The sequence below is a fragment of the Hordeum vulgare genome, chromosome 5H, assembly GCF_904849725.1.
Source record: "Hordeum vulgare subsp. vulgare chromosome 5H, MorexV3_pseudomolecules_assembly, whole genome shotgun sequence".
Classification (NCBI taxonomy): domain Eukaryota; kingdom Viridiplantae; phylum Streptophyta; class Magnoliopsida; order Poales; family Poaceae; genus Hordeum; species Hordeum vulgare.
Genome location: NC_058522.1, coordinates 370960603 through 370976971, shown reverse-complemented (window position 1 = coordinate 370976971; position 16369 = coordinate 370960603). Strand labels below are relative to the sequence as shown.

The 16369-nt window shown below is 41.5% G+C and overlaps 1 protein-coding gene across 3 annotated transcripts; it reads left to right on the top strand.

The window, feature by feature from the left end:
- The first annotated feature begins 6097 nt into the window (after positions 1–6097).
- Positions 6098–14064, top strand: LOC123394905 (spermine synthase-like). 3 transcript variants are annotated; one of them, XM_045089775.1, is made up of 12 exons: positions 6098–6320; positions 8068–8282; positions 8402–8446; positions 9571–9647; positions 9725–9847; positions 10083–10187; positions 10278–10350; positions 10486–10557; positions 10668–10863; positions 12632–12761; positions 13048–13122; positions 13660–14064. In XM_045089775.1, the coding sequence occupies exons 2-12, from the start codon at positions 8096–8098 to the stop codon at positions 13732–13734; spliced, it is 1158 nt and encodes a 385-aa protein (XP_044945710.1). In that variant the 5' UTR covers positions 6098–6320; positions 8068–8095; the 3' UTR covers positions 13735–14064. The 3 variants fall into 3 exon arrangements, with proteins under 3 accessions (XP_044945710.1, XP_044945712.1, XP_044945711.1); XM_045089777.1 differs by having other exon boundaries at positions 13590–13678; XM_045089776.1 differs by lacking the exon at positions 6098–6320 and adding an exon at positions 7431–7581.
- Positions 14065–16369: the final 2305 nt, after the last annotated feature.

Below are 16369 nucleotides of genomic sequence, written 5' to 3'. Positions count from 1 at the left end.
ATGATCAATTCTACTATCATCCAAATAATCACAAAGGCTTTACTTGGTACAAACACTAATTCAAACATTAAAACGAAATTACTATAGTATCAATAATTATGTATGAAAACAAAAACAAAATCATAACTATTGGGTTGTCTCCCAACAAGCTATTTCATTATAGCCATCAAGATAGGCTTGAGATTTTATCGATGCTCACATGAAAGATAATAGTTGAAACACAAAGATAGCATCATAAAATATGTAACCAACACACCTAAGTCTAAACCACTTCCTATGCATAGGCATTTTATAAATAAATAAATTATTGATACGCTTCCAACGTATCTATAATTTTTTATTATTCCATGCTCTTATATTATCATTCTTGGATGTTTTACAATCATTTTGTAGCAACTTCATATCATTTTTTGGGACTAACCTATTGACATAGTGCGCAGTGCTAGTTGCTATTTTTTGCTTGTTTTTTACTTTATAAAAAATCAATATCAAACAGAGTCCAAATGTCATGAAACTATTTGAAGTTTTTTTCCCTTAAGACATCAGAAAGTCAAGGAAACACACGAGGGGAGGCCTGTGGGGCCCACTAGGCACCAGGGTGCGCCTACTCCGTGGCGCGTCCTGGTGGGTAGTGGGCACCTCGTGGCCCATTTGAACGTGAGACAGATGCCAAAAATACTATAAATACAAAAAACCACACAAATAACCCTAGATCGGAAGTTCCGTCGCCGCAAGCCTCTGTAGCCACGAAAAACCAATCAGGAGCCTGTTCCAGCACCCTGCCGGAGGGGGAGATCATCACCGGAGGCCATCTTCATCATCCATCGGGAGCTGTGTATAACGCGATGCACTGCTGGGCATTTGCAAAGGCTGACAAGGTGCCGACTTAGGTCTGCGCGGACCCCAACCTCGCAGAGGCTTGGCCCGCAACTAGATGTTAACCGTCATGAAGAAGTCTACGTGATGACTACACCGCCTAGATGAGGAGCTCATCAAGATCGGTGAGGAGTGGTCGCTTAGTAAGACCAACACCGTCGTCGACAAACTCAAGGGCAAAGCTTCCCGATGAGGATTTACGTTGGCCGCGACGGCCCCCTGCACGACGGAGGAGGAACCAGTGCAACTTCTCCGTGAGCGCCACATGGCGGCGGGGTGGGGTTGCCACGCCCTCGCTCCTTTCTGCCGCTAGAAGGACCACTCCGACGATGATGATAAGACGACAACAACGAAGATGCGCCAGCTAGTCCGACCTCGCGCATGAGGTCACCATCCGCTAGAAGCTAGTTTAGATTTTTGTATGAAGTTTCATTAATTGAACGGATGAAATATCGTCCAATTTATGCAAAATATATTTAACTTATATGTCCGTTTGAATAAATTACATCGTGTTTACTTGAATTACACATAGATTTCTTTATAAGTTTACATAGCACACGATGAGCGTATCACTTTCAGCTAACGCTTCTGGACACATTGATATGTCTTCAAAGTATCGATGATTTTTGATTGTTCCATGCTATTATACTATTAATCTTGGATACTTATATACAATAATAGTTATTTTATATCATTTTTAGAACTAACCTATTAACCTAGTGCCAAGTGCTAGTTGTTGTTTCTGGTTGTTTTTTATTTTCGAGGAAATCAGTACAAAACGGAGTCCAAACGCTATAAAAAAATTTGACGATTTTTTCTGGACAAAAGAGACACTCGAAGCTTCGGAAGGAGACCCGACTAGAAGCGATGAGACGGCAAGGCAACAGTTCACGCCCTGATGCCTTGGGGGTCCCACGTGGCTCCATCTAACCTAATTCCTTCTTCATAAATTCTCTAAAACCGAGAAACCATCAGAGAGACACCAGAAACACTTTTCCCGTCATTGCAAGTCTCTGTTCCGCCGTGATCTCATCTAGAGACCTTTTCCCATGCCCTATCAGAGGGGGAGTCGATCACAGAGGCCATCTACATCAACCTTTCTGCCTCCATGATGATGTGTTAGTAGTCCATCATAGACCTGTGGGTCCATAGCTAGTACCTAGATGGTTTCTTCTCTCTTTATGATCTCAATACAATTTTTGCCGTGATTCCCATGGTGATCTATCCAATGTAATTTTCTTTTGCGGTGTGTTTGTTGGGATTCAATGAATTGTGAATTTATGATCAGATTATTTATTGAAATTAATTGGGTCTTTTCTGAATTCTATTATGCATGATTATTGTAACCTCGCATTTCTCTTCGATCTATCTGCTTGGTCTCGCCGACTAGATTGATTTATCTTTAGTGGGAGTGGTGTATTGTACTGGGTTCAATCTTATGGTGCTTTATATCCTAGTGATAGAAGGAGACACGACACATATTCATATGATTGTCATTAAGTATAAAACGACGGGGTCTGAATAAATTGCTTACATATTGCTTGTCTTACTTTGTCTACATCATGTCATCTTGCTCCAATCATTACTCTTAATACCTAGAGAGGTAATCATGAAAGATATTTTAAAGTGAAGTAATAGTAGTAGATGCATATGTGAGTTAGTCTATTCTTTTATGAATGTGATGCCTATATTTACATAATCATTGTGGTAAATAACATGTCATAACTATGCATTATTCTGTTAATTGTCCAATAGTAATATGTTTAGCCATTGTGTGTTATGTTTAAGAGAGAAGCCTCTAGTGGAAAATATGCCCCGACTCTACTTAATCCTACTGTTAGAAACTCAATTTACCTTGCTGCAATTTATTTATTTTTGTTATTTATACTATTTGTCTATGAGAATTAATCCTTGTAAGTAACGAGTTTAAGGAGCTTGACAACCATTTTGTCCGTGTTGGATGCAAGTGTTTGTTTCTATGTGTAGGTGCTCACGGTTAGAGTTTGTGTGATTCTTCTATTAGTTCAAAACCTTGTTTTTCATTGAAGAAAATACTTATATGTACTATACTGCATCTCACCTCTCATTCGAGGAAAATTCAATGTAATTTACAAGTAACACACGTTCATTGATAAATACCATTTTTCTTTGAACTCTTGAAAAATACTCATTCCTTTCGGTTTTATAGGGTTCAAATCTAAAATCTTATCAATCAAGGTGAATTATGAGTGAATGACACTAGTTTTAACTAGTCAATAAAATATTTCTTAAATACTCAATTTTCAAGGCAATAAATGTAGTATCCTTTCTCTCATTAGACTTAGATGATGCATGTAGAAAAAAGATGCATGCATAACCACCAATTTTCTTTCTTTTATCTTTATAAATTAAATATGACATGAGACTCAAAACACTTTAACTCAATTAGACTCAAAATGAGTTAATTATAATGAAAATTCAATTTTTTGAGATGAACTTATAAGCTGGAAATGAGGGAGTACAGTAGCACATATTTGTTTTACGCAATCCTGGCGAAACAGGTCGTGCTTCCTGGGCCGGCCCAGAAGCACGACGGCCCAACACGCCACGTGCCAGGCATGCCATGGGCTAATCGGGTCGTGTCAGGCACGCAGCCCGCCTCAGGCCGTGCCTGGCCCTGAAGGGTGGGCATGCGGTCCGTCACGACACGATCCGTTTACCGTTTTTATTTTTTTATATATAAGATAAAAAATAGCATAATAGGCCAAAATTGATCAAGAACAGCCCAGTATGTCAAAATAGGGCAAAAAAACAACCGAACATGCCAAAATCGGCTTAAAAATAGCCTAAAATGCTAAAAGCCTAGCAGGACAGCGGGCCTGGCATGCCGACGGACCGACTCGTATAGCCTCCGTCCCGTGTCTGAGCCAGGAGGTTGCGCACGTGGGCCGGCACGACACGACTCGGTTAATATTCATATTGTGCTAGGCTCGTTTAGGGCATGTACAATGGGGTACAATCAGCCGTCTGTAACACCTGTCAGGTAGGAAAATAAATGGTATGGAAAAAAAGAAATCGAGTCTGTGTGCAAAATTAACGACGATCTATTCCCGTGCGGGTCGCTCGTTACAGACGAGCTTTTCCCTGTTGTACGAGGGCGTCGTCAACGGTGAGCTGCATCTGGATCTCGCGTTCGAGGAGAACAGATTTTCCCCTTTCCCACGAACCAGGTTTCCTTCTCCCGCGAACTCTTGTTCTCACGCGCCAACGAAATCAGATCGAGCGCACCTTCTTCTCCATGATTTGCTCATCCTCCACTTCTCTTTCTCCACGACGTCCTCTTGCTCCTGGTGTAGCCTTTTCTCTCCTCTTGAGAGGATGGGGCGCCAATCCATGCGGATCCCTGCGCCGCCACCGCCGCCGCCACGAGAGCCTGAGCAGGTCACCACCGTCGAGCAAGGAGCCGTTGTTCCCGACTTCAGAGCGGCCTCTTCCTCTACTCAGGCTCCGCCAATGGACAAGCAAGCATGGAACGTTGCAGCCACTGCCTCCGAGTTCTTCTCCCCAATATTAAATTGGTGTGATTCATCTCAGTTTTCAGTTTAGACATCATCAAGATCTTGTGGGATAATCTGTAGGTGTTAGGCCAGTTTCTAAAGATCTTGTGGGATAACCTGTACGTACATGTTCTGTAAATATGAGTAGTTTGTAAGTAACCTGTACATGTTTAGACATCAACAAGATCTTGTGGGATAACTAGTTTGTAAGTAACCTGTACATGTTCTGCAAATATGAAAACTCAATAGAAAATGGAAAAAAGCAAGCCTTGAGTTAAATAGTTCATGATTGTAGAAAATCAAAGCTTGGCCTACAGCATGACCATGTTATTTTTCAGGGGAGAGGATAATTTATCCGTGGTGATCACGGTGTTCCTACTATGATCCTTGAAGCAGTTGCTTCTTACGACCTTCGCATATGGCATGCTTATTTCGGTGTTGCCGGCTCAAACAATGATATAATTGTGCTCAACAAGTCACTTTTGTTTGTCCAAGAGTTGAAAGGGGAAGCTCCATGGGTACAGTTCATTATCAATGGAAGGCAATATAATCACGGTTATTACCTTACAGATGGTATTTATCCAGAATGGGCTGTATTCGTGAAGACTATACCACTACCTCAGATAGATATTGACAAAATTGTTTGCACGACATCAAGAAGGGGCAAGGAAAGATGTTGAACGGGCATTTGGAGTGTTGCAATCCCATTTTAACATCGTGCGACGTCCTGCAAAGTTATGGAAGCGTGCTTCGGTCGGTAAAATCATGGAAGCTTGCATCATTCTCCATAATATGATTATCGAAGATGAGGGGGACATGGTTCACGCCCCTTTAGACTTGAATGAGAATCCTGGAACATGTTTTGCTTTACCGCCGGAGGTCAATCGTGGTCCCAACATCTGCTTTACAAATGTGCTACAAAGGAATTCCTCTATTCGTGCACGATCAACACATCTAAAACTGAAGCAGGATTTGATCGAGCATATTTGGCAGAAATTTGGGAATGAGTGAATAATTGTAACTAGTTTAAATAAATTTTTATGTATTTTTTCATCAATGATCGCCATATGTCATAATTTTGTACCAATTTAAGTGAATAATTACAAATAGTTTGAATAATTTTGTATGTGTTAATTTGTTTCATTATTGATTTCGATATGTAATAATTATGTGCCAATTTGAGTTTATATTGTTTTTATTACTTTCTATATAGTTCACGTATACACATGTTACCATCATCTAATTTATGTATGATCTCATTTGTATAAAGAAGCAACAAAATAACGTATATTGATATTATCCGTGCTTGATCGTGGATGCATGCATTCATTGTGCAGTAATAGACAGTCGAATAGACGGCTCATTGTATAAGCTGTCTGTTTAGCCATCTGTAAGTGAAATGTCAAGTAGTTAGAGATAGCTGCAGTCTAAACCATTGTACATGCCCTCATGGCCTTGCCGAACTGCCGACCGGTTTGGCCAAGACTGGTTTTAGGGGCCGGCGGAGATGCCTTAACGGGGCGGTTTGGTCGCGTTGTACGGTGGATTGAATTGGTGTGGACCGGTCCGGTCTGGTTTTCACCAGGCCATGCGGGTCCAACCCACTGTCTGAACCCTGAACCCACGGGTGGCGGGTTGAATCCGATAAGACTAAGGCGACTCGGCCAGACTGAGGACCTCGTGCCGCTTTCCTACGGCCCTCCACCGGCGCCGCCATCCCATCCCCTGCCCTCCCCCCGACTCCGGCTCACCCCGCCGCTCAGCCGACCTCCGCCACCGCAGGTCGACCCCGACTGTGCCCGGCATCAAGCTTCGCCGCTAGGGTTGTGCCGCCGCCCTTCTCCCGCGCTCCAACTTCGTCGTCGGCTTCCCCCGCCCCCCACCCCGCAGCGCCTGTTCCGCGACCAGGTAAAGCTCGCCGTCGCTTTGGTTCTACTCATGCGTTTCGCGTTTCGCGTTTCGCGCTTTGCAGATTTGTTGATTTTTCCCGCCGGCCATGTTGTTTCTTCGTATCGGCATGTAGCTGGAGTACTTGTGGATTAGGGCATGCCGATACAGTGACAAACTCTGCAAACATTGCATGCTTTCATCCGATAGATTGGCTAGTTTTTCTATCGGAATACTCTCCATGGCCACGCTCCCAGAAGGTGAAGGAGCTCCTCTCCCTTCCATTTCCCCCCGTGTCAATTTGCCTTCTACTTTGTGGCTTTGTCCCATTATTAGCCCATCTCATTACTCCCCACAGCAGCTATGCTCCCGGAAGAAAAATAAGTACTCCAACCTGTTGATGAGATTTGAATTGCAATACAAACGGGACAAGTTCGTTTATACAGTCAAATCGTATGCTAGGGAGACCTATGTGGGGTTGGAATGACCTGGCTGCTACAACACGGTGTAGCAGATCACTTATTTCATACTCCCTTCGTCCCAAAATAACTGTCTCAATTTGTACTAGAGCTAGTACAAAGTTGAGACACTTATTTTGGGACGGAGGGAGTAGTAGTTGGGACACTTAAATGATTTCGTATTTATGTGTCAGAGCACTTACCTTGTGACACCATGCAATATTCTTAAGATGAGAAACTGGTTGGAATGGCGAAGCAGGTAGACCTGGATATGGCTTTCAGTGCACTTTTTTTGTTATGTACCTGAATGGTTGGCTTTTATTTTTTTTATTTTTGCCCCGGTTGTGTTATTCTTTGTAGCATTAAGCATAAATCTGTCAATGCACTCAACTTTAGAAGCTACTGTATTTTTGGGACATAATCAAATGCTGACTGCAACATTTTCACACGGTTCAGCAATGGAGGGATGTAAATGACTAGGAAGGCGAGAGTAAATGAAATGGGGCTTAATAAGTTTGATAGAAGTTAATGCTAGCGCACAAATGTGCATTTAATTTTTACATTGTGCTGTAGCACTAGCTGCACAGCTACTCACCTCATCTCAACCCAATATGACAATCATCTCAAAGTGCATTGAATACATTGAGCAGTGCAGATCCCGAAAGTTGTAGATCCACCGAGATTCTAGCTCCACCCACAGCTAGCTGCAGAATTTCGTGTCTGGAGTAGTAGCAAAGAAGCCACCACTATTGTGCTCGCTGTCCTGCCCTTCTTCTTACCTTGTGCAGCCACCTCCTTGCCCTACCTCGATTTGCCATTCACAGGTCAGTACCGTAATTGCAAGGAGCTTCTGGAATCCTATCCTACCCCGCACGTCAAAGCCTCTTGTATTTATCGTTCCTTTTTCTTTTCCACTTTTGGTATCAGCTCAAAATCGATTCTTTCGTTAGGCGGGCAACACCCGCTTGCTCCAAAACCTCATGTTATGAAAGGGTTCTCAGTTCGTGATCAATACATGCTGCTCTTAAAATCCATGTTCTTGTAATCAATACTAGGTTAGTGTGTCGCTGAGCCTTGCAGAGCATGTGTACTGAGTTACTCATCCACTTATATGTCTGCCATGGTGCATGCTTGTTATGCGTGTCAGTGATCTTGTGTCATTCATTATGACCTGCATTTTCTTTCGTATATGTGTGTTTGGGTATCATAATTTTATTTGATTTACTAGTGCCAAGTTTCCCGCAGAAATTGATGTGTATACTCCTGTGTTGAGTACTTATTGTTGCTAAAAGTCTTTGTGGTTTATGCAGAGGCTGGGAACTTCAAAGAACAGGATCCATGGAGGGTGGAGACGTAAGAAATGGTTTGACTGGGACATCACAGACAAAGGGAAGTGGGGTTGACAGCCCAGCAAAGCCGCTGCCTCCTTGCTGTGTCAAGGCGAGGGCTGCAGCACCTGAATCTGAGGCCAAGTGCCATGCCACTGTGGTGTCAGGATGGTTCACAGAAACCCACTCCCGATGTGGTATGTCCTGCTTGGTGCTCAATTGCATCATCCTTGCTAATTGTACTTGACAACAGAAATACTATAACCTCCTATCGTTCTCCAGTTATTTTGTCTAAATTTGATTGCTTCATATGCAGGTAAAGCGAGCAAACTGCAGTATTACAATAACCCAATGTGGCCAGGTATTTCCCTCGCTGGTGCCTTTTTTTTTCTATTGATTGATGGATATACCTGTAACTAGAATAATAATCCACAATAGGAATGTAATGTTAAGTTCTCTACATCCGTTTATGCGACAAAATGCTATTCTGGTAGACGCTTGATTACTGGTTGAACAGATTCATGCCTGCATTGATGTTAGGGCATGGTATTAGTGCTTAATCGATAAATTGGATTTCTAATGAATGCTTTAGCCTTTTTGTTTTGGGAAAATAATTTAGTCCGACTCAGTATTGACAAGAGAAATTCCAACTATTGATAAATATTAGTCTTCAACCTCTTCAGTTTTGTTTAAACAAATGGTTTTGGTTTATTTTTAATTATGTTATTAATATACTTACTCAACACACCCCTTTTGACATGGTTATTGTGAAGTATGGTGGGCAAAATTTATCTAACATAGTAACATGTTCACCACAAGCAGGGATTGTGTTCTCTTCATTAGTTTGTTACTCCCTCCGTAAAGAAATATAAGAGCGTTTAGACCGATCTAAATGCTCTTATAATTCCTTATGGAGGGAGTACACTGTTGACTTTCCATCCTGAAGTGGTGATCTGGGTTTGTGTAATTTTCCTCTTCAGTTCATCATCTGATTAGAGAGCATATGCAACCCAGTGCTACTTGTTGCCTTTTCTTTGTCAATGGTTTTAGTGTCTAATTTCAGTCCGTTCAAAAGAAAACTCATGGGTTTTTGTTCTGTTTCATATATCCTAACCTCTGGAATTTTTTATTTTTTATTTGAACATTAAATCATGTGTGTTAGCCTAAATCGTGTATTTAACAAATACACTAGTTCTCTTGCGGATGTCTCTGGCATTAGTTTCATTCCTGACCTCCTTAATGTGTTTATGTTTCACTGAATCATGTGTGTGTTGATTATACTCGGGAATCTTGACTTGTCCTTAAATATGTTCAATTGTTTCTGCAAAGATACAATTTTCTTTACATGTACTATGCGCTTCAAGCACATTGAAATTTCCAATTGCTCTTTACCGTCTCAGTTCTCATTTTTCTTGGTCATGTACTTGTGCAATGAAACAAGCCCACTTCTTCCTCAGTCATCGTGATTCCATTTTCCCTACTCAGGAGAGACCCATTCCTTGAAAGTGGAAAAGATCCTGTACCAGGGGAAGTCACCGTACCAAGAAGTCTTGATTTTTGAGGTTAGCTTCATCTATTAACACCCAGAGGGAAAATTGTGTTTGCCTTCTGTTGGTAACCTGGTTGTTTTTGTATGCAGTCGTTAACCTATGGAAAAGTCCTTGTGCTTGATGGTATTGTGCAATTGACTGATAAGGATGAATGTGCCTACCAGGAAATGATTACTCATCTTCCACTATGTTCAATTCCTTCTCCTAAGAAGGTAATCTTGTGATCTATGTTCCTTCTTATACTGTGAATTATATGACTCTTTTAATCTAATCTTGTGATCTATGTTCCTTCTTATACTGTGAATTATATGACTCTTTTAATCTAATGATTGAAATTGTATTGACGATATTCTGCTGCTATATAGCAGCAGATTAACTTTTCTTATCTGCATTTCCATTGGAAATGTAGCACTCTATTCACATATGTTCTTAGAAACTACATTGCAGGTTTTGGTTATTGGAGGTGGAGATGGTGGTGTACTTCGAGAGATAGCCAGACATGGTTCAGTGGAGTCTATTGATATATGTGAAATTGATCAGCTAGTTATTGATGTACGAAATTCTCCTATGACCTATATGAAGAAATATAGCCATGTTATTAAAATTTCTGACATGTATCATGTTGGTCATATAACTGTGTAGGTTTGTAAAGATTTCTTCCCAGACTTATCTGTTGGATTTAAAGATCCTCGTGTTCGACTTCATGTTGGTGACGGTATGTTGATAATCCCATGAGGCCATAATTACAACAGTACTTGTTGATGTTGTAAATTTCATATATATTTGCAACCACTAGGTGTAGCCTGAAGTTGATGTTGTAAATTTCATACTGGAGTTGTTTTCCTTCCAGCTGTGGAGTTCCTGAGAAATACTCCTGAAGGCACATATGATGCTATTATTGTTGATTCGTCAGATCCTATAGGTCAGCTTATGCAACTGTGGCATATCCTCTCTTTTGACAAGTTCAAACCATGAGTTTTTATCTTTGTTCTTGTCGTTCTTACACTATCCATTCGGCATTGTCAATTGCAGGGCCTGCTCAGGAACTTGTAGAGAAGCCATTTTTCGAGACAATTGCTAGAGCTTTGAGACCTGGTGGTGTTCTTTGTAATCAAGCTGAGAGTATGTGGTTGCATACACATCTGATTCAGGACATGCTTTCGATCTGCTGTGAGACTTTCAAGGGTTCTGTCCACTATGCCTGGACAAGTGTCCCAACATATCCTAGGTTTTCACCCTTTTTCATATACCTCATCAGTTTCTTATGCACGCCTGTTTTGTGGTCTTTACTTAGGTTAATGTTTTATTTTGCAACTGAACATTCTGTTTCGACTTCTCATTTTTTTCCCTCTCGGACAACTTCTGAGTTAAAAATAAAAAACACACTAACTATCCACCCATATGTTTGCATCATCTGCTCAAAAGTTTTTGTACCACTGTTGTTAAAGTAATTTAATTGTAAATAGAGAAATAAAACTATGTATTGTTATAATTGTACCTGTAAATTTTCTTTGTTTTTTTTTCATTGAAGTGCTGTTAGGCCAGTTTCATTGTTTTGGATCATAATAAAAGCATTTGTCATCTCTGTATATATTTTAAACACAAGTTTTCTTATTTATGTTTTGGTAGATTTGACAGTTTGCTATTATATCTCATAGCAACAGCCAAGCCGCATGATGTGTTAAATTTACCATGCACCTATTAGTATAGACTTAGCCTTTTTATTTGGTTGTAACACAGTTCATGTATTTATATGCCATGTAGATTAGATATATTGGATGACATGAAACAGTAAAGCTTTTCATTACTGAAACTGTTACCAGATAAGACATAACATATATGGGTATGGTTTGTTGAGCTTCCTTGCATTTTTTTTGTTAATGCATGCAAGCCGTGCAAATCCCTTATTGTGCTATTCCCAGCTGAGTAGATGCACATACAAGGGACTTGGAGTAAGCTTGCTGCATACACATTCTTCTTTCTTTTTTGATATCTCAGCAAGAGGAGTTTAGTAGTGTGGTGGCACATAGGACTTGGTTAGTTCTAATGGTGCACTACCTTTCTGGCTTCATCCTCATGGGTGTCACTATTGTTGGCAGCTAAATTGGTTGCAGCGCTGGGCAATCAATGATAGGATGTTTCAGATTTATAGCTCAACTCATGCAAGGAGCATCTTACTCTGACAAAATATTAGTGAGAAAATATTCCCAACATTATATATATATATACATTTTACCTGGTTTATGTCGTGCTAGCTGGTTGATGCGAGATGTTGTAATTTTACAGTAGTGACCACTTGTAACCTAGATGGACCTGTTTGGCACTATGGTGGATCAAACCCTAAACCTCTTTATGCAAAATTGAACACAGCTGGGATCTGAACCATACATGTAATTTATTTATTGAAGCTACTGATTTTTTTATTTATTTTTTGTTGCACCAGTTATTTACTTTGAGCAGTCTTTTATTATTATTGGATAGGTATTGTTGCCATGAATACATTCCTGATTTAATTAGGCAAATGAGAAACCATCCTGATATGCTGTGTTTAGAAACACAGCAAGAGACAGGAGATGGAAATATTCGACACATGTTGCATATTCCACATCAGCATCAAATTAAGAGATTTCGCATCGCTGTTTTGTGGAAGACAAATGCTGTTAGGGATGCTATTTTATCTTGGGAGTTCAGGACATATTCCTCCTAGAAAGAGAAGCTAGGCCAATTTATGTAACCTTTTAGTTAAACAACTGTTATCAAGTGTTGGTGTCAGCTGCCCTTGTAAATTTGGTACAAAAAATTAGAACATAATATATCTGAGTTTCATTGATTAGGCAACCCACTGCTGGCTGCCATTCCTGTTAGTATACACATTAAGAGCTGCTGGTTGTGATAAACAAATGTGGCTGACTTGCAGCTTTATATGAAGTCTTTGACGTGCTAAATGTTGCTCCTTTTGAAATTTACTTGTAACACAACATTCACTTGATTTGCAGTGGTGCAATTGGATTTTTGCTATGTGCCAAAGAGGGTCCACCAGTCAACTTCCTGGCACCCATAAATCCAATCGAAAAACTAGAAGGCGCTATGACAGCAGGGAGGGACATCAGATTTTATAACACAGAGGTTTTTTCTGTTTAGAAAGTTACCTATTCTGCTAATTTTACAATATACTGTATTGCTTTTGTCTTGGTATGCTGTAGTATATACTCCTAATAAAATGATGCAGAATTCTATTTTTCCTCGAATTTTCTGCTACGATGATTTCATGCTCTGCAAGTCCGAAGTTACTGTATATACCTCATGTTTATTCTTTAAAAATACTCCACTCCAACTCAGATGTGAGAAATATGGCATTACGATTCATTGCCATCCATAAGCACACTGATTTGTTATTTTGGCTGCTGACCAGATGCATAAGGCAGCGTTTGTTCTTCCAACCTTTGCAAAGAGAGAGCTAGAAACATACGGTGGCTCCACTAGAAGGGTATGTTTTTTCAATTTGTTAAAGATAAGTCTGCCTGTGTATTCTCTTTACTTGGTGTGTTTCATAATTAGGACAAATCTTTGAAAGCACAATTTACATTTTCCACCTGCTTTCTGAGACTACCCAGAAAGCCATGAAAAGTTACAGCTCTAATCTTTGTGGCGCTTACCTCTCTTGTACTTGGCGTGGTTTCTTAATTTGGAGAGTTTCCTTGACTGCAACATTTAATTTCTCACATTTAAGTTCAGGCTTGTTGGCTGGTTGTACATTTACGTGCTAAAACAATCAAAGCAAACAGTCTAAAAAATTAATTAGTCGCCACATATCCTAGCTTTATTGCTTTCAGGTCTTTGAGATGCATACACAAAGTCGTTGTTTATATGTTCAAATATTATAGTAAGATGACTACTCTCCCCGTGCTGCTCAAATTTTCTAGTAATCTTGAATTAGTTCTCTACCCTATGTAGCTTGGTTCTTCCTATGCCAAACAAGTGAACTGTCAAAAAGCTTAACTGGAGATTATTTGCGCCATCACAGGCACAGCAAGAGGAAACATCAGCAGAACCAGCGAAGGTTGCCATCGTGCCACACAGTGAAATTCTTACCGCTTAGACGAGGACTCGGGGACTCGTTCAATCAGGGAACGGTTCCTCTCCACTACAGTAGTATCCATGCTGGACATCAAGTAGTACTTACGAGTATAGTAGCAACATAATTGGCATGGGATACGGCCGTACGCTTTGTGCGATTGATGTTATGGTATGATAAGATTTGTTGGACTGATTCCTGGTAATAGATAAACCAGAGAAAATTGTGTGATTACCGTAGCTTGCTTCTTATTGGCGCTGGGGCACATGTGGGCATTTTGGGTGTATTTAGTTCTTCTCCAAGCTAATCGTACCTTTTTTTGGGTAATGCATAAGAATTTGGCTCCTGTTTGAATAGTTGTCAAACTTTTGCCTACTTCCTGGCTACTCTCTGGTCAAAATTTGAGCAACAAACCTTGCAAGGTTAAATTTTGGTAGGGTTTTATCATATTGCTCCTCCATCGAGAGCGTGCTTAAATTTTGGTGGCGAAGATGGCGGTATCCTCGTGGATTCTTCTGGTCCTTTCGTGACGGAGCCATCGGTTCTATAGTTGGGAATGTATTTAAAAACTAGACTGTTCATGCAAGGATGACGCAACGGCGATATACTTGTGGTGGACCTGTGTCCTCGGGCTTCGTTGTTGTGATGACGTTTGTTCCAACGTCAGTGTGAAGCTTGGGAGATAGTCCAAGAACGGATGTTGTGATGACGTTTGTTCCAACGTCAGTGTGAAGCTTGGGAGATAGTCCAAGAACGGATACAGATTATGGTCTGCATCGATGACACCTAAAAGATGGTAGATCGTGTTGGATTCGTGGTTCGTGAATGGCAGGTGTGGTTTCCTCCTTCGACGACTTAGTCATACAGGGGTGCCAAATCTGGAGTTTGATAGCGTGTTCGGGATGTTTCTTAAATCTGAAGTTTGATAGTGTGTCTGGGATGATTCTTCGATATGACTCATTTAACGATAATGGATGAAGGGTATGACTCATTTAACGATAATGGATGAAAGGTATGACTCATTTAACGATAATGGATGAAGGGACAGAGCCCATTGGGCCGACCCGTATGCACAGGAATACGAATGATTTTTTTTACTAATAGCACCTATTGTTTGTAACATTATTTATTGACTAAAAAGGCCTTGTGCACCAGGGTGGCCCACAGAGGTGCTAAATAAGCCGCACGCTTGAAAAAGTAAAATTTTAGCACGTGTGATCGAATCGGCAGCTCCAGCACACGCATAAAAAATTGCGCGAGCGCTAAAAACTACTATGCGCGCAGTACTTTTTTTGATTTTTTCAGGCGTCCACTACCGCGCGCGCGAAGCGAGCAACCGCCACTGAACTCTCCGTCCATGCACGCTTTCACCCAGCCCCGCGCCTTCGCCAACGACCTTCAGCCATGGACGAGTGCTCCGATATTCCCGTAACCCCTGCATACACGCGCGACCTCTGTGCCGCTGTCGCAAACCCTAACGCGGGCTTGACCTCCTCCGCCGCCACCGGCGCCGCTGTGGCGTCGATCAGCGGCCACGCGCGCGAGCTCTTCATGCCGCCCCGGACGAGTGCGCAGGGTGGCATCATGCCGCTGTCGGGCGCGCCACGGAGCTCCGCCTCCAAACGAACGACGACGGCGATGACGTCCTGTAGGACCGAAAGTATGTCTTTTCCCAATTTTACTTGAGAGACAACTACGACAGTTATAACAAGTCAAGTACACCCTACACATGGAGTTCTAATAGTATAGCAGTGGAAAGTAAACATGCAAGTGTAAAGTAGAGGAGTAAGGTAGGGAAATCAAACGCATGAGGTTGACACGATGATTTTTGGCATGGTTCCGATAGATGGTGCTATCGTACGTCCATGTTAGTGGAGACTTCAACCCATGGAGGGTAACGGCTGCGAGATTCCACGGAGGGCTCCACTCATGGAGGGTCCACAAAAAAGTGATCATGTCTATTCCACCATGGCTTCCATCCACGGAGGACTAGCCTTACTCACGGTAGATCTTCATGAAGTAGGCGATCTCCTTACCCTTACAAACATCTTGGTTCAACTCCACAACACGAAGTAGGAGGCTCCCAAGCAACACCTAACCAATCTAGGAGGCACCACCCTCCAAAAGGTAATAGATGTGGTAGATCAATGAACTCCTTGCTCTTGTGCTTCTAAAGATAGTCTCCTCAACACAAATCACTCTTTCACAGAATATGCATCGGTAGGAGAGGTTGATTTGGTGGAAAGCAACTTGGGGAGGCTAGAGATCAAGTTTCAAATGATGGGATTGGAATATCTTGGTCTCAACACATGAGTAGGTGGTTCTCTCTCAGAAAATGGATCTGGAAATGAAGTGTGTGTTCTGAGTGCTTCTCCCACGAATGAGAGGTGGGTGAAGGGGTATATATAGGCAACATCCAAAATCCAATCGTTACACACAAAAGGGCAAAGTCGATGACACCGAAGTTGACAACTCGGTGGTATTGATTAGTACTAAAGGTGTGAACTTTTGAATCCCGGTGAGACCGATATACGAAACTCGGTGGCATCGAAAAGGTGACTAACGGTTAGATGGCCAAACTCGGTGGCACCGATACTCAAACTCGGAAATTCCGATTTTGTGTATCTTGGCAATAGAATGTTGGTCATACCGAACTCGG